This window comes from Thyridium curvatum (genome assembly GCF_004353045.1).
Source record: "Thyridium curvatum strain D216 chromosome Unknown NODE_1_length_1224711_cov_81.814160, whole genome shotgun sequence".
Taxonomy (NCBI): domain Eukaryota; kingdom Fungi; phylum Ascomycota; class Sordariomycetes; order Thyridiales; family Thyridiaceae; genus Thyridium; species Thyridium curvatum.
The window spans coordinates 607,908-633,672 of record NW_022156756.1 but is presented as its reverse complement, the minus strand read 5'-3'; the positions used below and the strand labels follow the sequence as shown (position 1 = coordinate 633,672).

The 25,765-nt window shown below is 55.0% G+C and overlaps 8 protein-coding genes across 8 annotated transcripts; 4 read left to right on the top strand and 4 right to left on the bottom strand.

The window, feature by feature from the left end:
- Nucleotides 1-96: 96 nt before the first annotated feature.
- Nucleotides 97-2,079, top strand: E0L32_000187 (uncharacterized protein; the record flags this gene model as incomplete). The annotated part of the gene is made up of 8 exons (XM_031135986.1): nt 97-182; nt 236-354; nt 414-527; nt 582-910; nt 980-1,147; nt 1,210-1,277; nt 1,335-1,875; nt 1,930-2,079. The coding sequence occupies 8 exons, from the start codon at nt 97-99 to the stop codon at nt 2,077-2,079; spliced, it is 1,575 nt and encodes a 524-aa protein (XP_030997564.1).
- A 902-nt stretch (nt 2,080-2,981) lies between these two features.
- E0L32_000186 (uncharacterized protein) lies at nt 2,982-7,209 on the bottom strand (the record flags this gene model as incomplete). Its single annotated transcript, XM_031135975.1, has 7 exons — nt 2,982-3,316; nt 3,399-3,573; nt 3,643-4,239; nt 4,315-4,706; nt 4,757-5,123; nt 5,853-6,701; nt 6,760-7,209. The coding sequence occupies 7 exons, from the start codon at nt 7,207-7,209 to the stop codon at nt 2,982-2,984; spliced, it is 3,165 nt and encodes a 1,054-aa protein (XP_030997563.1).
- A 755-nt stretch (nt 7,210-7,964) lies between these two features.
- E0L32_000185 (uncharacterized protein) lies at nt 7,965-9,799 on the top strand (the record flags this gene model as incomplete). The annotated part of the gene is made up of 6 exons (XM_031135965.1): nt 7,965-8,179; nt 8,245-8,340; nt 8,402-8,489; nt 8,547-8,639; nt 8,696-8,835; nt 8,905-9,799. The coding sequence occupies 6 exons, from the start codon at nt 7,965-7,967 to the stop codon at nt 9,797-9,799; spliced, it is 1,527 nt and encodes a 508-aa protein (XP_030997562.1).
- A 140-nt stretch (nt 9,800-9,939) lies between these two features.
- E0L32_000184 (uncharacterized protein) lies at nt 9,940-11,944 on the bottom strand (the record flags this gene model as incomplete). Its single annotated transcript, XM_031135955.1, has 6 exons — nt 9,940-10,301; nt 10,379-10,455; nt 10,812-10,977; nt 11,100-11,322; nt 11,382-11,849; nt 11,924-11,944. The coding sequence occupies 6 exons, from the start codon at nt 11,942-11,944 to the stop codon at nt 9,940-9,942; spliced, it is 1,317 nt and encodes a 438-aa protein (XP_030997561.1).
- Nucleotides 11,945-12,531: 587 nt separating this feature from the next.
- Nucleotides 12,532-14,462, top strand: E0L32_000183 (uncharacterized protein; the record flags this gene model as incomplete). Its single annotated transcript, XM_031135944.1, has 3 exons — nt 12,532-13,305; nt 13,378-13,511; nt 13,574-14,462. The coding sequence occupies 3 exons, from the start codon at nt 12,532-12,534 to the stop codon at nt 14,460-14,462; spliced, it is 1,797 nt and encodes a 598-aa protein (XP_030997560.1).
- A 223-nt stretch (nt 14,463-14,685) lies between these two features.
- Nucleotides 14,686-15,663, bottom strand: E0L32_000182 (uncharacterized protein; the record flags this gene model as incomplete). Its single annotated transcript, XM_031135933.1, has 3 exons — nt 14,686-14,796; nt 14,866-15,352; nt 15,413-15,663. 3 exons carry the CDS (start codon nt 15,661-15,663, stop codon nt 14,686-14,688), a joined length of 849 nt encoding a protein of 282 aa, XP_030997559.1.
- Nucleotides 15,664-18,017: 2,354 nt separating this feature from the next.
- On the bottom strand, nt 18,018-22,362 carry E0L32_000181 (uncharacterized protein; the record flags this gene model as incomplete). The annotated part of the gene is made up of 3 exons (XM_031135922.1): nt 18,018-21,805; nt 21,879-21,948; nt 22,024-22,362. The coding sequence occupies 3 exons, from the start codon at nt 22,360-22,362 to the stop codon at nt 18,018-18,020; spliced, it is 4,197 nt and encodes a 1,398-aa protein (XP_030997558.1).
- Nucleotides 22,363-23,622: 1,260 nt separating this feature from the next.
- E0L32_000180 (uncharacterized protein) lies at nt 23,623-25,656 on the top strand (the record flags this gene model as incomplete). The annotated part of the gene is made up of 1 exon (XM_031135911.1): nt 23,623-25,656. The coding sequence occupies one exon, from the start codon at nt 23,623-23,625 to the stop codon at nt 25,654-25,656; it is 2,034 nt and encodes a 677-aa protein (XP_030997557.1).
- Nucleotides 25,657-25,765: the final 109 nt, after the last annotated feature.

Sequence of the window (25,765 nt, the reverse complement as noted above, 5' to 3'; positions counted from 1 at the left end):
AAAGAGGTTGATTGTCCTTCCTGTCTTTTCAGCCAGGAGCACAAAATACCTCGACCTAACGCACGCATTCCTCTATCAAGCCCAAGCATCGCCACGATGAAGTTATCTGACTGGAAGAGTGTAACGCCGTTCATGGTGTATTGCTGCTTGGTCTTCAACGTCGGCAACGTACTGTTTGGCATGTGAGTAGCCAAGAGTCTGGATACAACGAGGCCTTGCGTTGACAGTTTCCCAGCGATGTCGCCTCGTTTGGGTCGCTACAGGCTCTACCCAGCTTCCTGCGTCAGTTTGGCGAACTTGGCGCAAACGGCAAATATGCTCTTACCACCAGTAGAAAGAGTATCATGAATTCTGGTAAGCTGTGGACGTTGTCTTAACTCCCTTGCAGCTGTCTGCTAACTTTTAATGCCCAGTCAACTTCACCGGCAAACTCGTTGGTTGTGCGGTCTTTGAGCCCTTGGTGGAGCGTCTCGGATTCAAGAAGACAATCTTGATCGCCGCCGTCATCCAGATTGTTGCCGTCATACGTTAGACTCCTCGTTGCGCTTCATAGAGACGACAGGATACTGACTTGAGAATAGTCGAGATATCGGCACACAGCTGGATTCAATTCTCCATCGGCCGCGTGTTTGCGTACATGGCCGTAGGAATCGTCGAGCCTACGATCCCCCAGTACCAGGCCGAGCTTGCCCCGGCTCCTCTGCGAGGCTTCTTTGCCGGCAACGTGCAAGTCCTTGTCCACTTGGGTAGCATCTGGGGCTCGGGCATGAGCAGGGCTTACTCGAACGAAACCGCTCCCAAAGGTTGGATGATCCCCGTGGCGATGCAGATGATCCCGGCTATCTTGCTCCTGATTGGCGTCCCGTTCTGCATTGAGTCGCCCCGCTGGTTGATCACCCACGATCGCAAGGTATGTAAACCTCAAGCTTTGATTCATGGCTGTGTTACCAAAGTGCTGACCATGATATGATGCCCACAGGATGACGCCGTGAATGTCATGAACCGCATTCGACCGAGAAGCCACGCTGAGGATGGCCGCACAGCACGCGAAGTCGATGCCTTCGATCAAGCTATACAGGAAAGCAAGTCTCTGAATGGTGGCTCATGGGGAGATCTATTTTCCAAGACCTATCTGAACCGTACCATCGTAAGCTACAGTGCAATGATCTGCTCATACATGCAGGGCGGTTACTGACGGCATCATTGCAGATCATCACGTTTCTTTTTTTCTTTCAGCAAACGACTGGTCAGCAGTTTGCCAACTCATATGGCCCCTCGTGAGTGCTCATCCTGCGTATTGTGATTTTGTTGTCTTCGATGCTGAAACTGATCAGGTTCTTCGCCTCGATGGGCCTTGCATCGGACCGTACTTTTACTTACTCTATCCTCATTGCCCTCGCCGGGTTGTGCGGGTGCATTGTTGCTACTCTGACGACGGACATCATCGGTCGGCGCACTCTCTGCTACATCGGTGCCGCCCTCGCCACCATGTTCGCTGCGCTCATCGGCAGCGTCGGCTCCAAGCCCGGCGCGAATCAAAACGACACGGACTCTAATGTCGTCATTGCGTCGGTTATCCTGCTCAACGGCGTCTGCAAGTTGGGAGTCGCAAGCCAATGCTGGCTGATCGGCTCAGAGATTGGAGGGACGCAGATGCGAAAGAAGTTGCTGGGCTGGGGTGTCGTCATCGACGTCTTCGCAGCCTTCCTGGTCACCTTCTTTACTCCCTACCTGCAGGCCGGCCCGCAGATACAACTCGGTGCCAGGGTGGGCTATGTATTTATGGGCCTTGCGGCGATATCTTTCTTCTTCTTCATCTTCTTCACCCCTGAACTCAGGGGCCGATCGCTCGAGGAGGTTGATGAGCTATTCGAGGTGAGTCTCTCTTTTCGACTTGTCCCACGCACTCGCTAACTCCGTTTGCCTTAGCGAAAACTTTGGCCATGGCAGTTTAGCAAGGCTGAGACTCATGGTATTGGCGCGCGTATCGCTGCCATGGAAGGTGGGGACAATGAGGCTCTCAGATCGGATCCCAAACAGGTCGACCCTGAGGTTGCCCACAGCGAGTATGTCAGGTGAGCAGTTTTAGGCGATTGTAATCGTGTACCATTGGGCCATGAGCTGGTTGCTAACGGAGGGGTTTTCATGCAGAGACTAACTTTACCGATTGGTATGTCCATGCCTTGGCGTCGGTGAAGATGTGCAGTTGGATGCTGTGCCATGAGGACCGGTCGTACCTCTGGCCCCTTGTTTCATCTGCCAAGTGATGGTCAGATTAGTTGACGGACTGCTAACAGAAGTACTTGACTATCTATCAAGCCTATCAGATTTAGGTAGTGGGATAGCCCTTCCGAGTTCTGAGGGCAAGGATGTGACAAGGATATTGATTGTTAAGATTGAGGTAGCTCCTGATGACCTTCCGTCAACCATTCAGACACCCACTTGATCTGCCTTTATTCCCTATGGATTCAACATCTTCGCGTTCGGTGTGTTCTGTCAGGCCAGGCTTAAGTCATCTACTGTGTACATCACAGATATCAATTTCACTTTGTTCGGCGTTGTACAAATCCTGTGGTCCGGCTTGATGCATCGGGGTCTTGACTCGTGATAATTGCTCATCTGCCAAGTTCTCCGTCATAGCAACTTCGAGCTGAAAGACAGAGAGAAGTCAAGCAGTGCCCTGTTGAAACCCCCATCCCTTCTGCTCTTCTCCTTCCTGTGAGGCTCAAAAAGAGCCTATTTTTTGCGCGGGACGTCGTTACAATTCGCAACGTCTGGCCTTTCAGGCCCCAAATCTTAGTAGGGCTCTTACTGCCCGGCTATCATGCGCGATCGTCTCATCAAATTGCATGTCTCTTTCGGGAGGAAGAGGAGTCGTGGCTCAGAGGACCCCCTGCGTCGGTGAGTATACGGTCGGGCTCCCCTCCTCGTCCTGCAAAGAAGAAACAAGATGCGTACTGAGTCTGGTCTATTCAGGGAAATCACCAGGTGGACGGCATGGCGTCAATGTCGCCGATCGACTCGATCCACTGGAAGATGTCGTTCTCCAGGCCCACCATGGCCTCGGCGCCCTGGCTCTGCGACGAGACGGCGTCCAGCAGGCGCTCGGTCTCCTCGATCAGCTTGAGGTGGCCCCTCGACGCGGCGTTGCCGTGCCCGGCCATGGAGACCAGCAGCTCCTTGGCGAACGAGTACAGCGTCAGGTCCTCTGGGTCGGGGAAGGGGCTGAAGGGCCGGATGGCGTACACGAGGCGGGCCAGGGAGAAGATGTTGACGGAGGAGAAGACGTGGAGGGACTCCCAGAAGCCGTATTTGGCTGGTGTTCAACCAAGTGTTAGGGTGGGAACGTTTTTGGGGTGACCTAGCAAAAAGGGGGTAGATCGGTGAAGAGAACTTACCTATCCTGTCGGCGTTGGACAGACCCATCATGATCCGTGTGTTGCATTTCGCGGCCTCTAGGCACCGGCTGCTGAGCCCGATGAGGTTGTCCACAGAAGACTCGTCGCTGGGCCCCTTGCCGAGGGCCGTGGCGAGGAGCTTGAAGAAGACGGGCCGGATGAGGATGATGTAGCCCTAAACGGCGTCAACCTTATGAGCTTCTACTTGGCGTGTCAGAACAACAACGACGAGCCACAGACTCACCTGGTGGTAGCGGAGATATATCGACGCCAGCGACCGCATGGACGGCAGCGCGAGCATGGCAGGCGGCAAGCCCCCACCGCCAGCCAGGTTGGCAAAGTCGAACGAGTACCGCGCCGGCAGCTCCGCCCGCCACCGCTCGAGCCTCCGCAGCGGCTCCCGCACGACGCGCTGGTAGTCGGCAAAGTCCTCCTCGCGCAGGCGGCCCGCCGTCTCGGCGATGTCGCTGCGGATGCTGCACAGCTTGAGGTACGCGGCGAGCACCTGCGCGTCGTGAAACTCGCCGACGACATCCTCTTGCTGTTGCTGTTGCTGCTGTGGTGGCGACGAGGGGAGGTGGAGGAGGCCTTCGTCCGAGGGCAGCGGGAGCTCGGCGTCGTCGAAGCGCAGGGTCGCCTTGAGGCCGACCTCGGCCGAGGTCATGGCGTCGAGCTGGTAGGTCGTCCACCAGACGCGCTTGTGGTGCTCGGCGGCGACGGCAGACAGCTTGGATGTGGCGGAGGGGGGCTTGTGCAGCATGAGGCTGGACGCGAGGCGGACGGCGAGGCCCGAGTAGGTGAAGGCCGTCCTGCGGCGGTTGAGAGAGTAGCAGTAGAACGCCTGCGGTGGGTGCGTCAGTTCTGTGCGGTGGGGGGGTGGAGGAGGGAAGGGGAGTCGGTGGCGAGAACAACTCACGATGAGGTTGAGGGCCTCTATGTGTGCGACTGTAGGCTCTTCCGAGGGGATCTTGAAGAGGGCCAGGGCTTGTTCGAAGAACCCTGCCCCGGGAGGGGACGGCGGACGGGAGCCGGCCGCTCCTTGATCATGCTGGTCGTCGCTGTGGCACGCGTTATCGGCGATCTCGATGGAGGGCGCGTTGAAGCTGTTGTACGACTCGCCCAGGGCGAAGACAGTCAGCAGCTTGCAGAGCCAGATGCGATCTCGGGACTCTGCCGCTTGGGGGTTCCGGTAGGTGGTCTCCAGGCCCGTGTGAAAGGTATTGCGGAGGTACCAGTGGTACTCGTAGCCTATGAATGTTTCAAATTGGCCGGCCAGCTGGAGGGCATAGGGGTAAGGGGGCAGCTTGACTGTCACCCTGGAAGCTAATGCGCATCTGTCAGCCTTCGCGGGCTCGTACGGCCAAGGATTCCCAAGCAGCTATTACACGATGTGTCAAAGTCTAGAGGCACATAATCATACTGAGAGTCATCGTCTTGAGCGTCGGACCCGCCGATGGTCCAGATGTTGTTGTTGAAGGGGTCCGCAGCAGTTGGAGAACCGCCCACGTGTGCGCCGCCGAGCTTCTTTAGCCCAGATACAAAGGCTTCTGCTGTCGCATTCTTGAGCACCGGCGCAGCTGTTGATGTTCGTCTAGGCACATCTCTGGGGAGAAGCTCGGCGGGCTGAGGACGACTGAGCACACCCGTTTCAGAAGTCCGTGCCAACCCATACTGGTCGTTACTGGTACTCGTCGTGGTTACAGAGTTTTGAATGCCCGGCGTGACCTGTGCGTGCAGGCTGTTCAGGTAATTCTCTGATATAAAGATATTTCTGTCCCGGATTGGGTAGACGCAAGGCGCTACCGCGGCAGAACAGTTGCTACATGGCGTCTCTACATTTGTAATTGTTAGCGGAGGAATGCCGTGTCTCGTGGAGTCTGGCCGAGGACTCAAACCTTTGGAGCATTTGACCTTTCTCTGATGGCATCTCTGACATGCCACTGCTCTCCTTTTGCCGGTAGACATAGCCTTGACAAAAGTGGAATACGGCTGTGAAGTTCCCGATATGAGACTGCCGAACAACGGCCGAGTAATCAAGAGCTTGGAAACTTGCAATGATTGGGGTAGACATACTCCGCATATATAGAGCTAGACCCCTCACAAGAGAGATAACTAGCGCGGGACTTTCAGCTTCGTCCGCTCCACTTCCGGGGTTAGTGTGCTCGTTGCTCGAAGTACACTAGGAGGTGGAATGCAAATCCGTAGCCCATAAAGATCATGATGGTGTGACTGTTTCTTAAATATGTTAACAGCTTTATACTGCTATTAAAACACTCTGTAGAGTACGAGCACATGGAATGGTGTTCAAGCAGGCTTCTTAGTAATGGTCGTATGAGTTGACGGCCTGTTAGCAGAAGTTCTTGACTGCCATCAAACATAGATAGGTGTGGATGCCCTTGTGAGTTCAATAGTGGAATACAGTCTAGCCTCGACTTTGTATCACAAGCGTGCAACTTTAGATCGCTTCTTCGAGACCTGTAGTGTCCGCTTGTTACGACCTCTCCAGCCGTCAAGCTCGCCCAGATCACGAGCAGGCCAAGGATGAGGCTCCTTGCCCGTCTTGGGAGGTGTAGCCCCGAACCGCCACTTCCACAGATCAAGATACTCGTCACTGAGCTTGCCCTCCATCATGTCAACAATGTAGCGGCCGATCACCGGCATGAACTTGAATCCGTGCCCTGACCCTGCGGTGCCAATAAACAGACTCTTGTTGGTGGGAGAAGGGCAGATTCTGAAGTTGATGTCCTTGGTATCACCGTCCCAGCACATCCGGGTAGACACCCAATCCCGGTCTGCGAGCTCGGGTATCTGGTCCCGGACAAACTCCCTCATCTCTTGTTCTATCTGCCGAGGAACTCCGTCTTCCGGGAAGTCCTCGTGCGAGTGGCCCAAGGATGCGCCCTTCACCTTTGAGTTGTAGTAGTTAGTGATGAACCTGCAGCTGCATAGCTTGAGCAAGTTGTTCTCGTCAGGAGGGAATAGAATCCCCTGCTCAAAATCGTCGACGATGGGCAGGTTCTTGTACTTTTCAGCTTCTTCCTGAGTGAGTTGGATGACACCGACGCAGTGAGATCGCGCGACAATCTCGTCCTTGGCGTCTATCAATGCAGCGGTGTTGGCCCCAGTGCAGAGGACCACGGCGTCGGCAAAGTGAGCCTCGCCATTCTTGCTCAGAACGCCAATACAAGTGCCCTTGTCGTCAAAGAGAAGCCTCTGCACCCACCCGCGGTCTCCCGTTACGTACTCAACGCCATTTGCTTGGGCCGCTGTAGCCATTCGTAAAAGTGCCTGACCGGACGGAACCTGTTCATCTACGTCAGCAATCTTCTTCCCTGTCTTGTGTTTCTGTAGAAAAGCATACCCAGCCCGCGGCTGGACTCCAGAGGTTGGTCCAACCGGGGAACGAGCCCGTAAATTCGGGCCACTTTTGCTTGATCTCATCGACTCCAAGGAACTTGACCTCCGTGTGGCCGGCCTTTTGGCTGGTCTCATGGGCTGACTTTAGAAAATCCTGTGTCATTTCGTGCGCCGCCATGATCCAGCCAGTCGACCGGAACATTCCCGACAACAGGTTATCTGGCGCTTTCCAGATCGCCATGGCCTCCAGGCCGAGTTTTGCGTAGAGTGGATTGGGATAGTCGAAACGCACGATCTTGTTCAAATCAGTAGCAGCTGCATCCTTTGATGGTGCGGCGAACCGGTCAAAGACGCGGACGCGGGTGTAGCCCCTCTTGGACAGGTGGTAGGCCGTTGAGGTGCCAAAGGCACCTCCACCTACGATGATGATAGAAGGGTTCACAAGTTCGGACATTTTGTAGAAAACTCCCAGATACAGATAATCCTGATAGCTAAACTCTCAAGAAGTCCACGGCAGGAAGTCGATACGCAGGACGCTCTTATGTAGATAGATAACCTTGAAATTACCATCAAACACCTGCCCAAGTTAGCAAGACAGTGCTTCCCCCGCCTCGCGGCATCGCCGCTTGTGTTCTGCAGGTGCTGTGATTGTCTTATCATTCCGGGGTAATGCAGCTTCTCCAAACAGTGTGCGACTGAAGATCTCCGCATCCGTGCTACCGAAGTAACACACGCAATTGGTCGGACCCATCGGCGTCGAGACGGCGACTAACACTAGCGGCCGAACTCGCCGAGGCCGAGGCCGTCTCGGCGACCACTGATATCATCCGGTAGAGTGAAAGGTGACCTTCAATAGCAGCCGTGTCTTCAAATGATTCTTGAGAGTATTCAATGAGGGCAGAGGACAAAGTTTTAGTTAATTCCATCGGCCGGGTATCATGCCGAGAGTCAGCGGCCGAGGGCAACCACTACGGCACAACCATACCCCATATTCTAATCTCTCCAACCCCATGGGTGAACTCCGTTAGTGGCCGAATCTTTCATGGAAACTACCCCATACAGACCAGGGCTTTATCTGTGGGGGCTGCTCCGGGGTGTGATTAGGACGTCCATTGAATATATAAAGTGTGTCCCACCAAGTACACCTCCCACCTTCGACTGTTTGATCCAAACCATCCTCCAACTCCACATCCTAAGAAGCCGACGAAGATGGACACCAATAACGACACGAAGACTGAAGCTCCTCAAGAGAGCTTTCAGGCGAAGGGCGAGAGCCACGTCGTGGGAGCGCGTGAGCTACCGCCCCTGCTGCGAGATATTCCTGCTGAAGAGCTGGAGAAGATGCAGCGAAAGCTCGTCCGGAAGCTTGACTTGCGACTGATGGCACCTCTGATTTTGATGTACATCATGAACTATCTTGACAGGTGAATCTCCCGTTGCCGGTAGTGTCTTTGAGTCTCCATGACTGCGTGCTAATATTATGCAATAGAAACGCTATCGCGGCGGCCAAGATCTCCGGAATTGTCGAGGATCTGAGACTTACCGACTCGCAGTTCCAGACCTGCGTCAGCATCCTCTTCGTTGGGTACGTATTGTCTAAAGAACTAGCCTGACAACAGCAAAAGTTGGACATTGACACAAATTAGTTACATCTTGATGCAGGTGCCATCCAATTTGGTTCTCAACAAGATCGGCCGACCAGCTATATACCTTCCAGCGTGCATGGCCGTCTGGGTATGTCGAAAGCATGATACACCGATGTCAACTTAGTGCTGATAAAGTACATAACAGGGCGTATTGTGCGCTTGTGCGGGGGCTGTCCACAACTTTGGTGGCCTTGTTGCTGCGCGGTTTCTGTTAGGCTTTGTCGAAGCTGCATACTTCGTGCGCTGTCTCTCCACTTACTTCAGCTCATGACCGAAAGACTGACAGAAATCCAGCCCGGATGCATGGTTTGCCTGACTGCATGGTACACACGGAAGGAGCTCGCTTTTCGTACAGCACTCCTGTACTGCGGCTCTTTAGTGTCGGGCGCATTCTCGGGTCTGATTGCTGCCGGCATCACGCATGATCTGGATGGGTAAGTCTTGTGAGCACGGAGAACGTGGAGTGGTCTTCATGTGTCGACCTGCTAACAAGGCTCGAATAGCGCCATGGGCCTCAAAGCCTGGCGATGGCTCTTCATCATCGAAGGCGCCATGACCGTGGCCCTCGCCTTGTGCGTCTTCTTCGTCCTTCCCGACTTCCCTGTCAACACCAAATGGATCTCGCCCGTGGAGCGCGAGCTCGCAACGTGGAGGCTCTATGCCGACGTTGGCGAAGACGACTGGATCGACTCGGAACACGAGTCGCTCTTCACCGGCCTGAAGCAGTGTGTGCGCGACCCCAAGACGTACGTCACCATACCCTTGATCTTCGGCGTCGTCTCGTCGGGCACAATCAACAGCTACTTCCCCTCCGTCGTCTCAACCCTAGGCTACGCCCGCACCGAGACGCTGCTCCTCACAGCGCCACCATATCTCCTGTCTTGCATCGTCGCCCTCGGCGTGGCCCTCAACGCCGACCGGACCGGCGAGCGGTACCTGCACTTCACCGTCCCCGTCTGGTTCTCCATCGCCGGCTTCGTCATCTCGGCCGCCACGACGAACCTCGGCGCCCGCTACTTCTCCATGATGATCATGCTGCCGGGCGTCTACACCGCCTTCACGATCGGCCTGACCTGGGCCGCCAACACGATGCCCCGGCCGCCGGCCAAGCGCGCGGCGCTACTGGCCCTGTGCAACGCCTGCGCCAACTGCTCGAGCATCTACGGGCCGTACCTGTACCCCGCGTCCACGGCGCCGCGGTACCTGATCGCTATGGGTGTCAATGCGGGCACGGCGCTCATGTCCATCATCGTGGCGACCGGGTTCATGATCATGCTACGGAGGCTTAACAAGAAGCTCGACAGAGAGGAGGGCCTGGACCTGGACGCAAGCGGCGAGACGGACGTGGCTGCGCAGCGTCATGGCCATGCGCCAAGGGGGTTCAGGTACTTGTATTAGTGTCCCGGGTATGAGAGATGAACGGCTCTCCCTTTCACTATACGAAAGAAGCACAGTCGTTTCTCCTAAAACATGACAATCTTCCAAAACATACGAGTGGGTTACACCGCAATGGTGCTTAGATAGGATTTTAGTTTTGTTCAATAAAGCAAGACCTTACTCGCCGTAGCACCCTCCTGCAACCACCCGTTGATCACATCCTTGACCTCTTGCGCCCGCCTCTCGGCGTAGTCGTCCGGCAGCGGCAGCGTCGGCCTCTTGCTCGGGTCGCCGACGACCCAGGCGACCGCCTCCCGGGCGATGTGGCCGTACCGGTCGTGCACCTCCTGCGCCTGCTCGGGCGTGTAGCCGCGGCCAAAGACGATGGCGCGCGGAGGCCGGGCGTAGTTGTGCGTGCCGATGTCGTTGGGCTTGGATACCTTTGGTTCTTTGCCTTGCAGGACGGGCTCGAGCTCGGCAGCTGTCGCGGCTTCCCACCCGGAGCCGTAGATGAAGTGGATGACTTTGGTTTTCGATATTGTTAGCTCCGGCCGACTTTGTACTCCTTCTGTGCGGGTTGTGCTATTATGATCGACGGACCTTCAAACTCGGGCTGCAATTGCTTGGCCACCATCGCGCCGACCTGGGCGGTCTGGCCAAAGAGTAGCACTGGGATCCTGGCGAGAGACATTGTTGAGGAACTGTTACTTCTTCAAGCCGGTTTAAGTTTTGACTCTGCTGAGTTGCTGACGTACATCTTAATTAGTGAGCATGCTTAAGTACTTGTACACAGCTTTAGGCCCGGAAATGTGGAGAATAATTACACTTCAGGCTCACAATGCTGACACCCGGCGCGGATGTAGGTCTTTAGTGCTTATGTGGACTCGGATTGTTTTCCAATTTAGAAGACTACTGTGAATCCAACAACGCGTAAAAGTTGGCTAGGGCACAGGGGTCACACATGGGTGTCCGGGCCATTATCCGCAACTAACTTGAGAGAACTCTGGCCTTCCATTTCAATCGCTCAGCTCACAGCCCTCTGACACCAGTCTTGAGGAGGTATGGGTCCGCATCGATCTGCTTCCTGATGTCTCCCGAGATGACCTGGTCAATGTCCCAGTTCGACCAGGCGAAACGGCCCTGGAGGAAAGCCGCTTCTTCCGATGCAGCCCACACAGCGAACTGGCCGGGGATGTTTTCTGCCAAATTGAAAAGTATGAGCAATCAGCTCGCAGTGGCTGTCGTGATCACTTGGAAAAGGTGCAGTTGGGGGATGTAACAATAGCCTAGAAGACTAGATCTCAGGGCAGGACGGGCTTACCATCGGTGAAAGGGAAAGAATCCCGCGTATAACCAGTCTTTTCCACCGCCTCGGTGTAGACCACACCCGGGTGGAAGCTGATGATCTGCATGTCCGTCGCAGGTATCTCCCGGGCGACTTGCTGCATCGCACACGTACCAGCGTGCTTGCTGAGCTGGTACACTGGCAGCTCGGGAGCGCTATCCCAGTTGTGAATGTCTTGAGTAGATACGTATAGGAAGAACTGGTCTCATTTTGTCAGCCAAGCCAGTTCCATTTCGCGTTGTAAAATCCATCTCGAACCTTCTTCTTCTCATGGTGCGGCTGATTGTAGAGCTTCTCCAGATGACGCAGCGGTGCGTGCACGTTGCCCTCAAAGTCGCCCCAGGCCCGGGCGATGCCCTGCTTCAGAATAGGCTCCCGGGCAGGCATCGCACAGCCGCTGAAGACCACAACGTCAACCGCTGCGTCCGGGCCGCCGGCGGAGATCTTGTCCCAGAAGGCGTCGGTCGCCTGCTCGTTGAGCATATCGCACACCCGCGGAACCACCTCCGTCTTGGGGAAGGCCTCAGCCAACTTGACCGCGGCGTCCTCGAGCACTCCCGGGCGGCGGGCCGCGATGATCACCTTGGCGGCACCGGCGGCGCAAAAGTTGCGGGCGATGGCATGGCCGATACCCTTTGATCCTCCGAGTACAAGGACGGTCCGGCCTGCCTGCGAGAGCTCTGGGCGGGAGGGAGACGTTGTAGGATGGGGCTTCTCGTAAAGAGGCTTTGGAATAGATGTTAGTTCTTTACTTATGAGCATGTTGTCGAGATGGGAACGCAACAAGATGTTTCGCTTACAATGGAGAGATAGGAAACCATTTTCTTTGGTCTTTGAGCTTGTGAAGGCGGTCTGTTAGGAGTGAATGTCTAATCCGCGACTTACAACTTTGAACGTCGGACCTTTTGTCCATCCTTTATATACTCTCATATTGCAAGTGCTTGTTTGGGCCTCTCGCGATGTTGGTGATGGCTGTGTAAATGGTGGTTCCACCGTGCCTTCGTGTATTCGGCCCAAAAAGGTCAAGCTCACCGTTACAGAACTGGGGCAGCGACTGAGTTTATTAGGGAACACGGCAAAGCACTACTGCAAGGACCAAACTCTTGCCCCGTATAGCGCATATCTTGCACATACGTGGCATGGGTCACTCGGTTCGTTCGATATGAACTTCGAACTTCGGACGTCGCGGAATGTGAGCTTCTCCTCCTTGTTCTATTCCATCCGCCCATTTCGCTACTAATCTAGGGTGGAGTCACCTCTCAAGTCTTTTCTCCTTCGATCAGCGTCTTTTTCCATTGCTTATAAACCCGAGCAATGCCGTCTCGCCAAGATCAGGATGATTCATCGGCAGTGAGACTGCAGGAAGGGGGCCAGAAGGGGAAGCGAAAGGCGCATGGCCGGAGCCGAAATGGATGTCTTACCTGCCGGCAGCGACACGTTAGGTGTGATGAAGCGCATCCGATATGGTATGGTTCCCGTCTTGGTTTGCCCGATTAGGCCAGATACACGACCCGTTGCGTTAGATTCCGCACAGACAACGGAAGACGACAGGGCGCGGGCTGGTCATTGGGCCGAAGATGCGCTGACCAGTAGCCACAGCCAGATCTGTACCTCTGCGAACAAGACGTGCGTCTATCCGCCGCAGGAAGTCCCCCTCCGGGACCGACGGAGGGCGAAGGGTCTCCTTCCTGGCGAGATGCAACCGTGGTCTGTCCCAAAGCAGACACACGTATCGGGCCAACTGGGTGCTGATCAAGCTTTGGGGCTTGGCAAGCCGTCTCAATCCTCCACACTGGCCATCCCAGTGGGTTTCACCGGACCTTGGTCGGGCGTACCCTCCTCACCGACCGGCCCCTTTGAAGTACTGCCAGTGAAGATGCCAGCAAGGTCTCAGGAGCTGTACCAATACTTTGCCATGCAGTCCATGCGCCTGTCACTTGGCCTGACCCTCGGCAAGGACAGTCTCCTGGTATCCTCCCATAACCCCGCATCTTTCCGCTGCATGCTCCTCCTTGCAAGTATTCACTACTCTTGGAATATTGGCCAGCTCGCCCGCTTTCAATCTACCTATCTCATGCACAAGGCAGAGAGTCTCGAGACTGTACGGAGTACCATTGATAGCCAGTCGCGACAGGAGTTGCTGGGTAACTTGCAACTAGTAGCAACATTAAGTCTGGTCGAGGTAAGCTTCTGGATTCTTCAACGCCATGGGATCAACTTTTGTAGGTGAAATGCTGAGCAAAAGCTCGGATAGGCATGCATTGGAAACCTAGCTGTCTCCCAATTTCATCTGAGTGGCCTGATGGCTCTTCGTGATGTTTGGGCTGGCCATAAAGAGACACGCGATGACAGAGCTACATCGGAACTCGTCGACCGATACATTATCCTGTTAGTATGCCTAGCTAGCTCCTGTCTTTGGCACATAGCTGACGGTATGATTATTTGCATAGAGTATATGGTTTCTTGTACGGGATCAGGTCACGCCTCTCCGATGTGCCTCTGCCAGAGGCAAAAGCTCTTCAGTTCGGCAAGCTCGGTCCGAGTTACATATCTCTTATGCACTCACGATACCATCTTGAAGCGGATGGACTCAGTAACCGCCTAATAGCGCTGAGGTTGCTGCCTTCTTTCGTGAACCCTGCGTTGCCGAAGGCCTTCCCGGAGGATGTTGATCCAGCTGTGACACTTCCATCGCTGCGAGATATCACAACGCTGTTGGACACGAAGAACAGGTACATTCAAGGCGTTGATGAGTACCAGCCCGAAATGATGTGGAACGACGGCGGCCCCACCAGGCTGCTTGTCGCCCTTTCAAAGTTGCATGCTCAGACATTGGAGGCGCAACCAAAAGGCCAAGGGCGGACACCCAGCCCAGAGCTACAGAAGGACTTACCTGGCGTGTCCTATTCAGCCCTTAGCGCGGCCATCGCGCTCTACCTTCATTCTGTCCTCGGGACGTATAATGCGGGCGAGCCCATGGATCAGAAGTTCCACCGACACGTTCTGCTGCTCGTGAAGACGGAAATCGACGCCAAGCAAAGGCAAATGTGTAGAGACTTCGGCAAGAAAGGTGCAAACTTTTGGTTCTGGCTGGTCATGACGGCGCGTCGCGGCCTGGACACTATGGAAGATCCAGAGGCAAATAGAGAACTATGTGGGAAGCTACGGCGCAGTCTAGAAACACATATCAGGAACTGGGCTCATCTTAGTCGTACAAGGCTGTGGGAGGATGCCTTTGAGGCACTGAACGATTACGTCTGGCCTGGGACGTCTCCGGACGCAGGGAGGATGATATGGCTGCATGCTATGGAGGGCTCCAACACGTGTTTGAACGAATAGCTTGAGATCCGACATAAGAACAGAGCATTGTCAGTTGCTCATTGATGTTATCAAATGGACTACATGCTTAGTTCACAGATACTGGAAGAATGGTAGCGAGTATCGTACTGTTGGACTAACACATATGTTCAGAGAAGGTGATTCCATAATTGACTCAAGCTAGTCACTGCCACAAGGCTCCTACACCACCAGTGATGACAACCTACTGAATCAGTGGCGCCGCTCAAAGACACTGCGAGTACCACTGGTTAGAAGCCTTGCACGTCGAGCCGGACTGGCAGCAAGTCGGGCCGTTCCAACCCTGACCACCGCATTGGCCCCATTGAGCGGCGCACTAGAGGAGCAGGAGATCAGCAATGCACTCCAGCGTTGTCCTCAAAGAGAGAGATCGGGCTCAACTTACGCTGCCACCGCCTCCAGTGTTTCCGCCGCCGTTGTTGCCACCCCCGTTGTTGCCGCCTCCGTTGTTGCCGCCTCCACCTGACGAACCCCCATCAACGTTGATATCGGCCGACCCGCTGCTGAAGTAGCCCTCCGTCGCGACGATCATGTAGTCATGCGATCCCAAGTTCAAGCCGGCCTGCGCCCAGGCGTTGAAGTGGTTGCCCGTGGTCACGGTGCCGCCGACGCGCTTCGACTGGCGCACCGACCAGTACTGCTTGAAGGTGGCCGTGCCGATGATGGATGGCTGGTTCACCCGTTCCGAGACATAGATATCGTAAGTGCCGCCGTCGCTCGTCACCGTGCCCTTCTTCTGGCCGGCGGAGCCCGGGTTGTAGGTGCCGTAGGACTCGACGACGTAGTACTCGACCAGAGGGTTCTTGGTCCAGCCGTACACTGCGAGATAGCTGTTGCCGTTGGGGTTGTAGCTGCCAGAGTAGTTGATGGTCCTATTGAGCAATGAGGTTAGTTGCTGGTCAAGGCATATTGGGATGCAAACGTCAATGTACTTAGGACCACCAGGGTTCCAGCCCTTGCCGCCGACAAAGTTGCCACCACTCGACCATCTCACACTGTAGGAGCCACCGGCGCCATTGGTGTAGGTCACGTCAGAGCCGCCGTCGGTCCACCATGAGTAGTAGTATCCGTTGTGAGTGCCAGTAGAGCTCGGAGTACCGGCTCGTTCGAACAGGAGACTTTCGTTCACAGCAGGGTATGCTGCTGCCGACGAAGCAAGAAGGGCTACAAGAAGCGACTTCATTTTGACTACACTAGACTGCTATTGTCACGAAGTCTGCAGGGTAGGGGCCATTATGAACTTCCAAGAGCAACGGATCGAGGCTTGACTTTATAGTTTCTTCACTGATGCTTGGCAAGTTGCCACGCAAGTGGGTGTCTGAATAGTTGACGGAAGTTCATCAGGAGCTACCTCGATCTTAACAATCAATATCCTTGTCACATCCTTGCCCTAGAACTCAGAAGGGCTATCCCACTACCTAAATCTGATAGGCTTGATGGATAGTCAAGTACTTCTGTTAGCAGTCCGTCAACTAATCTGACCATCACTTGCCACGGTCCTCCACTGCCCCTGATAATCCTGCGAAACGATCACCTCATTTCGAAAATCTAGGTTTTGTTGTTCCCATATTTGCATCGCCAAGACTATCAGCGGCCTATTTGAAGCCTCCGCTCAGCTCGATGTGCACCTATTAGTTATAATCGCGACGACACTTCCGTTCTCTAAAGGGATGGTGTCCGGTCGAAGGGGTCCTAGTACTGTTACATCGTCTAGTGCGTGTCTGCACAGTGGCTTGCCAGACCCATCTTTAGTACAAGATCAGTCGAGAATAAGAAAGGTCGGTTTCAACCCTCCCAGCACGGGTCCACGTGCCAAGTGGTACACTAGAAATTGTAATAATAAAACACTGTGTTGAACCCGGTTCTTGGTTCGATACTGTTTTACCGTCTTGGCCAGTCAGAAAGGACAAATGTGGAGAAGCGAGGCTCAAATGGTGTTCGTGAGGAGAACGATGAGCTACAATTCAGCCGGCCGGCTAAAATAGACATACAGCTCTCTTGGTCCATGGTCAATGTCATGCTGAGGTAGCTTTCACACTTTTGAAATGCAACACAACGGGCACGCCCGTTGGCCGCAAATGCAAGAGTCTGGCAGATGGTCAATGACTTCCGAGAATCGTTATCTCTAATAAGACTAGCTTTCGGGTGGCACGGACATGGTTCCCGGCTTTTGGGATTTTATGGTCAAATCAGCCATTCAGCTTGGATATTCATGGCGGTCACAAGCCTTGGCAGCAGGGAAGAAGGCTTCAGCAAGATGTTTGCTCTCGAGAGTGTACAGACATACTTCTCTCCCACTTTCGACAACTCATCTCAGTTCACACAATGGGATGAACCGTGACGCCCTCTTCACACACACAGTAGACTCGCATCCACCCGCCGCTTGATCAGTCCCTTTCTCGCCGCGATCATTCCACATGAAAAAATTAGTAGCACCTCTCATAATTTCTTGCTCTTAATGCTACACCTCTCATTTTGGACTATATTAAATATTACTTCCAGATCCTCTATATTTGTAGATCTGCTCATCTTGTATGAAGCATTGATCTCCAGCCATTAATAGAAGCAAAGGAGGCATCTCTGTTTCTCTACATATTGTAGTAGGGATGCCTTGAGCCAGAATTGTTGTGGTAATTCTGTTACATAAATCATGCCATGCCCAGCTCCAGTGTGCAACCAGACAACTCCAGGGAGCAACCAGCCAGCTCTAGAGATCAACTAGCCAGTTCTGAGAGCGCCATTTCACATATGTCACACCTCCTTAGACTAGAGGGGGGTTCTTGAGAATAAACAGCTGCTGCTGCTCAATCTTGACCAGCCTGTGGGCACTGTTAAGGTGGGACAACATCCAGGCCTGAGTCTCAAGCATGCTTTCATTTGTGCAATCAGGATATGAGCACCTCTAAGGTTTGTATGGCGGAACCTTGGGTTTCTTGGCCAGGAGGTATGCCTGGAGCTGATCTTCAGGGAAATCTGGGTGCTGCTTGTGGATATGCTCCTCAAGCCTTAACAACCTGTTGAAAGGCTTATCGGCGTGGTTATATGTGGGTACTGGACATGTCTTGTTGGCCTAGCTGGAGTGTTCGTTCTCTACATGTACCTGAAGCTTGTACTTGGATGTGAAAGGAGTCTTGATAGTGCAGCCTTAAACTGTGCATAAGGTTGGTGGAAAGTTATAGATATTATTGATATGGTCCTTAAGCGAGGTACAGTCCTATCAGTGTCTCAAAGAGACAAAACAACACCCTGTCCTCGCTTCCGTTGCAATGGTTAGAAGAAAAAAACAATGACTGCCTGATCGCAATGATGTGTACACCGCCAAACTATTCTTTGCTGTCCGCTTTGTTTTCCCTTTCCGTTTGTCAAATACAGAAAGAACCAGGCCGGCTTGGGCCAAACTCCGACTGAACCTTCGCCGCCACCCAAAATTCAAGAACCCTGGTCCTTACTTAAATCAAGGAAATGATGAACCATTGCCAATGATGACGCGTAATTCTCTCTACTTCATCTCCCCTCAACCCGTTCCAGCAGTAGGACCTAGATGTCCACGCCATTCGAGCCGTTCGCCTCGCCGTTGACGCCATTGGCAACCTGCGCCGCGCCATCCTCGGTGAGAGCGTCCAGCTCGGCCTGGCACGTCTTCTCCGCGGCCTCGACGACAGTCCGCCACCACTCGTCCAGCCTGCTCTTGTCGATGAACCGCTTGAGGAGCGTGTCCTCGGCCTTCATCCCGTCCCGGAGCTTGTTCTGGAACGCATTGTCCATCTCGTCGAAGCGCTGGTCCAGCTCGGCCGTGTACACGCCGAGCGCCTCGGACGGCTTCAGCAAGGGATAAAAGTTCTTTTCGCTCTCAGCACCTACCGTCACGGGGGGAAATGTCAGCCAAGAAGATTCCTTGATGGGGTCAGACGGCGCGGGGAACTTACGATTTGCGTAAAGCGCAAACACGGTCGCATAGGGTGCTGTGCCGCCCACAGCGGCCGTGGTAGACTCGTCGCTCTGGAGCTCCGTATTGTTGATGTGTGCCCAGTCGTCACGAATGAAGCAGCGCCTCCAGATGAGGCGCTGAGCCTGCCTACGCTCCTCGCCAGAAAGACTGTACTCGGCGACCCGCAGCGCAAGGAAGTACGGATCGTGCGTGACCAACCGCTCATCATCATCCTCCTTAGTGGTGATGAGAGTCAAGAGATCAATCAGCGTCAAGGGGTCCAAAGCCTCGTGCTTCAACAAGCGGCCCATGCCGTCCTCAAACACCTGGTGCAAAGCCTTCTGCTTCTTGGGAATCCGGCCGCCATGACTCTCCATAGCTAGGTCAAGCTCAGCCGACTCGTCAACGGCAAGGCTGATGGTGGGGAACACCCAGTTGTAGACGATGTCTTGGATCTTGATCACCGTCAGCTGCTGGTCGATCCTATCCATCTCGTCGTTGGGAATGTTGGTTCCATTTGCGTCGTTGGCGACAGGGTCAGAGGATGACATGGACTCGGCCATGAGTGCCAGCTTGCCCAAACTCAGCTCGATCTTCTTGTTCCAAGCCTGCTGCTCGCGCGTCAAACCGAGATCGAGCAAGGTCTCAGCAGCATGCTGGATGTCGTTCTCGCGTTCGACATCGTTGATCCACGAGATCTTGGCCAATTCTGGCTTCGTCCTCAGGAACTTGGTCGCGTAGCCATACTGGTCGCCGGGGAAGTCGAGAACGGCTTTGACGCCTTCGTCACGGAGCAGGACGTCGTACACTGCGAACGCAAAGTCCTCCTTGTACTTGTCGAAATACTCGGCGATGCGTTTCTCCTTGGCAGTAGCCGTCAGCCGCAAGTCTGAAGCTCTGCTAGACGGCAATTCTCTGTTCGTCGCCTTCACCCGCAGCGCTCGCACCTCCTCCACCATCAAATCGGCCAATGCTCGAATACGCCTATGCTTCTCAGCAATAGCAATCGATTCATCCCACAGTCCAAAGTCCTTAAGCCCGTAAGGCTTAGCATAGCTTTCTTCCTCATAGATCTGCTGGCAGCGTTGGCCGAATTGTAACTGCTTCGGGTCTTCTTGGAGCGTGCCCCATCGACTCTGTTCCTGTAGAGAAATGAGGTACTGGTCCACGAGCTTAGGCATGTCTTCCCGGATGGATTCGATCAAGCCTGGGTCGGGCGAGCCGCTTCCAGTTTGGGGCGGGTAGTACTGCTCAAGCCAGGTGCAACACAGCTCCAGGAGTCGCTTTTCGTTGTTGATAATAAACGATGTCGACGTCCACGGCTCGGTCAGGCCGGCGTAGTCGGCTGCCAGAATGCCATTTTCCATCTTCTCGTCTCCTAAACCGTAGAAGTGAAGCTTCGTCTTGCGGTACTCGAGTGCACCATGGAGAGCATGGTAGTTGATCTGAACAGCTTCGAACAACAACCTAGTGATTCCTCGATCATCAAGCAAGTGATCCTTGTAAACATATTTGATGACTTCGTATGCCCAGGCGACAAAGATCTCCAGTCGCCAGACGTCGTTGATGAAAAAGTGGCGCACGCGATCCACCTCGCCCTTGGCCTTGTTCGGGTTCTTCTTCTCGTCTTCGTGGATGTACTCGACGATTTCTGAAACCATGCTCTTCCGCTCATCGCCCTTGACATCTGCACGGTCGGCCAGAAACTGTTCGTGCTGTAGCCATATGCGAGTCGCGCTGGTCATCTTCTCTGCGTTCCAGAGGAGCGACCATCTGGTCTGTCGGCCGAGGTCGATCTTTAGAGCGTTCAGATGGGACATGAGCCTCTCGAGGAGGTTAGTTCGGGTACGAAGGTTCTGTTCGAGCGAAGCTGGCAGGCTGGCAACGTAGGGCGTCTGTGAGCTGAGAATTTCGTGGCTCAGCTGGAGGGCCGCCTCGCCGATCTCTTTACTCGAAAATTGGGTCTCTCTCTGGCCTTCAAAGACCAGGGGATTATCGCTCTTGATGCCAAAAAAGACAGCTTGTTCGAGTTTGCTCTTGGCTGTGACTTGAGGCGGCTTCTCGCTTGCAAATCGATCGATGTCCGTTGTTGCAACACGTACAATGCCGACACCACGGACCATGAGAACCGTGGTTGGGTTCTTGGTCTTGTGTCGGTGGGGTCGCGGTCCTTCGACATCTTTCTCGGCGCCTTGTACTTCTTCGATGCCAGAGCCCACGATTTCGAGATTATCGTCGTTGCGAAGATCGATCACATCTTCGAATGTAGCGGGGAACACATGGACGTCTTCTTGCAGCTGCGAGTCAGGCGTATCGGGCGGCGTGGCAAGGGAAGCAATGACCACAGCGCGACTGAAGACGAGGTAGGCCACAAGGGCAGGTTTCGGGAGATAGAGTCGGGGCCGGTGGAATGCTTCTTTGTCTACAACGCCAAAGTAGGAAGTGATGGGCCGGATCATGCCAACGGAGACTTGGTCGCGCGATAGGATAAGCTCGACAAGAGCATAGGGTGTCTGCCGCTTCGAGGTAAAGGACACGAGGAGAAGTAGTTGTAACGCGGATTCGTCTTCGAGCTCCACGTAATTGCTGAGGCGGGTAGCGTCAAGGTATTTGCGCTCGATCCCTTTGGGCACAAAGGTAAAGTCCACCACCTCGAAGGAGTCGGAGGCTGATCCGTTCAGCCCCGGGATAGCTCGCTGCACATTCTCGATAATCGTCTCGCGGGCATCGCTCTCGATCAAAGCTTCGTGGTGACCACCTCGGTGAACTCTCCAGGCATGGATCTTGCCCTTTGAAGTAGCCGCGACAATGGTCCGTTCGCCGAGCCTGGCGACTGGTCCTGCCCGCACAGCAGCAAGATCGCCACGAACCGCTGAGTGCTTGAGCACATGGCGAATGCTGCCTAGGAATCCGCCCGATACGGCACCCAAGCCGTTGCGAAGGAACTGTACAGAAATGCCCGGCCTACCATGGCCATCTCGAACACTGAGGTGGGCAAGCCGGCCACTGCTGAAGGCGAGGACAAACCCGGCCGAGTCCGCATTGACGATTTGTGTAACGTGTTCGCCGGAAAAGATACCTGGGACTGTCTCCTCGACACCGTTGCGTTGCTGTCGCATAAAGTCGAGAGTAGCCGCACTGGAGATGGACTCCCAGTATGTGATCTTTCCGGTGACGGGCATGACGACGACGAGTCCCGGCTCTTCAGACGAGGTCGAGGGCGCGACAAGAGCACCGAGGGGGAGAGGGTCGGATACATGTCGGGATGGGTAAGGAAGCGTGAAGGTAAAGGTTTCGGGAGAGGTGGTGTTGGCAGTGTAGGGCCAGACAACGGCGTGCGTGTGTGTGAGACAAAGCGCGTAACCGGTGGACGAGTAGACGATACCGTGTTGCCGGCCTAATACGTTCAAGTCAGCCAAGATTGACAGGGGAGCCGAAGATGGGGAAAGTGTTGGACGGAAGGGACCTACTGGTGAAGTCTGCGCGGATCCTATCGGGCAGAGCTGGCAGCTTGCTCACGGTGTAGGCGGTGTTTGTGGTCTAGAAGAGCTCTCTGGTTAGCTATCCCGGCTGGTCTCCATCTGATCCAGCCTGGCAGAGCTGGTCGTTACATACCAAAACAACGCTTCCATCGCCTTTGCTTATCCTCTCGCCGGCCTTGGGCTTTTTTGATCGAACGCTGAGCTCCCTCTTTGCGGTGGTGGTGGTGGTGGTGGTAGTGGTAGCAGGGATATTCTCGATGCCATCGGGCTTGGTGCTGAGCTTTGCGACCTTGGTGGCCTTGACCTCGTACATCTCTGGGGCAGCATCTGGATTGACAAATGTCTGCTCCGTCAGCGGCACCCGCTGTCGCTTAGCTTTGGGCTGCTGTATCGAGTTGTCGGAGGAGAGAGGTCGCTGTCGGCGGCGGCTGCGGGTGGCCATGGCAGGGCCGTCGTTCTGGGCGGAAAACATGGCTGAGGGCGACGTGAGGCGTCAAGGACGCCCGGCGCTGCGATGAAGACAAAATGCGAGTCGGACGGGAGATGCAAATGGCGCTGATGATGTTTGTGGCTGTTTATCCCCTTTTCGCCGGGTTGGGTATGAATGCGTCGACGCTGACAGTCAAGGGCTGGCGATGCAGGACAAGCGAAGGGAAGGGGGAAAGGCGCGCTTGACCGACAATGGATTGATCGGTGGCATCTGCCTTCTCTCTTTTTTTTGGTGGTGACGACTTTCCTTTGTTCGGCTGGTCTCCAGCTTGTTGACTTTTGGCCAGAGGATTGGCGGGATCCTACTGGCTGGCCAGTGCCCCGTCGCCTTGCTGCTCAGGTAGCAACCCAGCGTTTTTTCTCGCCCCAGCTGTGTGTTTTGCAGGCCCCACATTGCCCACAGCACACCCGTGGAGCCGTGGCCAGCGCATCACGTTGGCACGGTTGGGTACCAAACAACATCCATCAATGGCTCTAGACATCTGCGACTACAAGTACTTGTAGCTTCATCATCAACCCGCCACTCACTCGCCAGCCAAGACCAATTCGAGGTTTTCTCAGCAATGGACGGTACGGGTGTTCTGCAACAGATCAATCCCACCAGCTCAGCTAATGGTTCTAGAGTCTCGCGTGGTGCGACTCGGTACTTCGTCAAAGTAGGTAGTTAGCTTGCTGATGTAGCTACTTGTACACACACATCCACCTAGGTCCTAAGCTGTTCTTTCTGGTGAACTCGTCTCCAAATCCATCATAGACCTGATGGATCCAGGCTTCTGTGGCCCATCTTATACCCCATGGGAACATTTCATCTTGGCATTCTTCTTCTGCACAATGGCTGGGCCGGAGATCCAAGGTGTTCTTTGTTTCTCTCTTCATCAGCATTTCCATGCTTACGGATACAAGTGAACTCCCTAGCGTCCCTCTGAGCTCCACTAGCACCCGCGCCGCCAAGACCTTCAAAGTCCATGATGAAATGAAGTTCCAGGGCCATGCGTGTTCTTTGGAACAGGCAACTGCGAGAAAAACAATTGACGGCTGCTGGTTGTCTTAAAACGCCTGCCTCTTTAATTTAGGTATATCTCAGCTTCGAAATCCACCCTTCTCCTCTCTAGTGTGCGTCGTGGAGTGCTCGTAGAACAGCAATTCCGAACTCGGCCTATGATGTCTGCATGGGACCGACAGAGGTAGACGGAGAGCTACCCGGGCCGTTTTCTGCTTTATGCGCACTTGCACAACGACAAAGATGAGCATACAAAGCCTAAGACGAGGTATCGGCACCTCTGTTACCATCACCGATCCTCTTGTCAGATACCACGCCCTCCTGGCAACTGGGGTCTACTCCCCGGATCCGGCCCAGCATCGCCTCGCCCGCCATCTCCAGAAGCTCTACCTCCGGCTGAAGGATTACGAGCCGCCGTCCGAGTATCGTACTCGGTTGAACGAGCTTACTTCCGCCATTGACAGGGCGAAGGATGAGGTGACCGAGGAGCTGGCCGTCAAGAGCCACCCCATCCGGAACAACCCGCTCTTCGCCAACTTCTTCAGGACTACCGAGGGGCCAGCAGACAGCCTGGCGCTCACCAGAGTCCTCACGAGCCACCAGGCCGCCGTCGATGTCGACTCACCCAAGGGGCTCTTCCTGTCCGGCGAGGTCGGGACGGGCAAGTCTATGCTGCTGGATCTCCTCGCCGACGGCTTGCCCACGAGCAGGAAGAAGCGATGGCATTTCAACACGTTCATGCTCTATGCCTTTTCCAAGCTGGAGCAGTTTCGCAAGGCCAACCCGCAGCTATCTCAGCATGACGCCCAGTACTCCTTGCTGTGGATGGCCAAGGAGATGGTCGAGACCTCCCCGATCCTCTTTCTCGACGAGTTTCAACTGCCAGACCGCGCCGCGAGCAAGCTGCTCAGCCATCTGTTCATCGCGTTCTTCCAGCTGGGCGGTGTCCTCATCGCCTCGTCAAATCGTATGCCAGAGGAGCTCGAGAAGGCAACCGGCGTTCATTACTCTCCGCCTCCCGGCGGCCGCATCTTTGGCCACCTTATCGCCATGGCTCGGCGCTCGAGGGGAGAGCTCTATGGTCAGACGAGTGACTTTGCAGCCTTCCTTGATGTGCTGAAAGCCAGATGTGACTTTTGGCAGATGGAAGGCGCCCGGGACTGGCGAAGGCGAGACGAGAACAGTCCATTGCTCCTCAGCAAGTCAAAGGCGGGGCCTGAGACGAGCGCCGGCATTGGGAGTGGTGGCGTTGCTGGATCAACAACCACCGAGCCTCTCATCTTGGAGGAGGACGTCACGGAGAATGAAGAAGATGAAGCGAAACGGCCGCTCAAATACCTCACACACGAGGACGGGGAACAAGCATGGCACGACGCACTCACAGGAAGCCTCGACGGGGCCAAACACACGGTAGTCCCATGGGAACCGGCCAAACTCGTGGTCTACGGACGATATGTCACTATCCCAAGGCAACACAACGGGACTGCGTACTGGGACTTTTCTAATCTAGTCCACTCCTTCGGGCCGGCCGACTACGTGACCCTGGCCTCGACATTTCATACCTTCATCGTAGACCAGATACCGGTGCTGGACATGTCGATGAAGAACGAGGCGCGGCGCTTCATCACGTTTCTAGATGCAGTCTACGAAGCCCGCTGCAAGCTGATACTCAGAGCAGCAGCGGGCCCAGACGACCTCTTCTTCCCCGAAACCAGGACCTCAGCTTCCAAAGCGCCAGCCGTCACCAACCAATCCGGCACGCGATTCGAAGAAGACCCAGCAGAAGGCGACGACGCGACCTACTCGGAAACCATCTCCGAAGTCTACCAGGACCAGATGTCGCCCTTCCGCCCCAACATCTCGACCTACGCCGACGACTCGCGCAACGCCAAGTACGACCCGGACCAGGACTCGGACTTTAAGCTCGACCACGGCAACGCCGACGGCAACGCGAGTGCGAGCACGGCCGCGGCGGTCAACTTTAGCAACGCGTCGGCCTTCACGGGCGAGGACGAGCGGTTCGCGTACAAGCGCGCGACGAGCCGCCTGTGGGAGCTGTGCAGCGCGCACTGGCACGCGCGCGGGGGCGAGGACTGGTGGCGGCCGCTGCCCGCCGAGGCGCGGCACTGGGAAGGGTCGGCGCCGTCCGTGCCCCTGGCCGATGCCAAGATCCAGCCCGTGCCGAGCGACGTCTCGTTCGGCCCGTCCGTCGAGCTCGAGGAGCCGGCCGGCTTGGAGCGGTTCAAGTTGGCGGCCATGAGAGGGGGCCGGCGGTGAATGGGCGAGACGGGATCTTGCTAGGTGGGAACATAAATATCTAGGCCTGATGCCTATTTTGTGGTTTGCATCGCATCTTCACACATCTTTCGTCCCTTCTTTCAGTGCG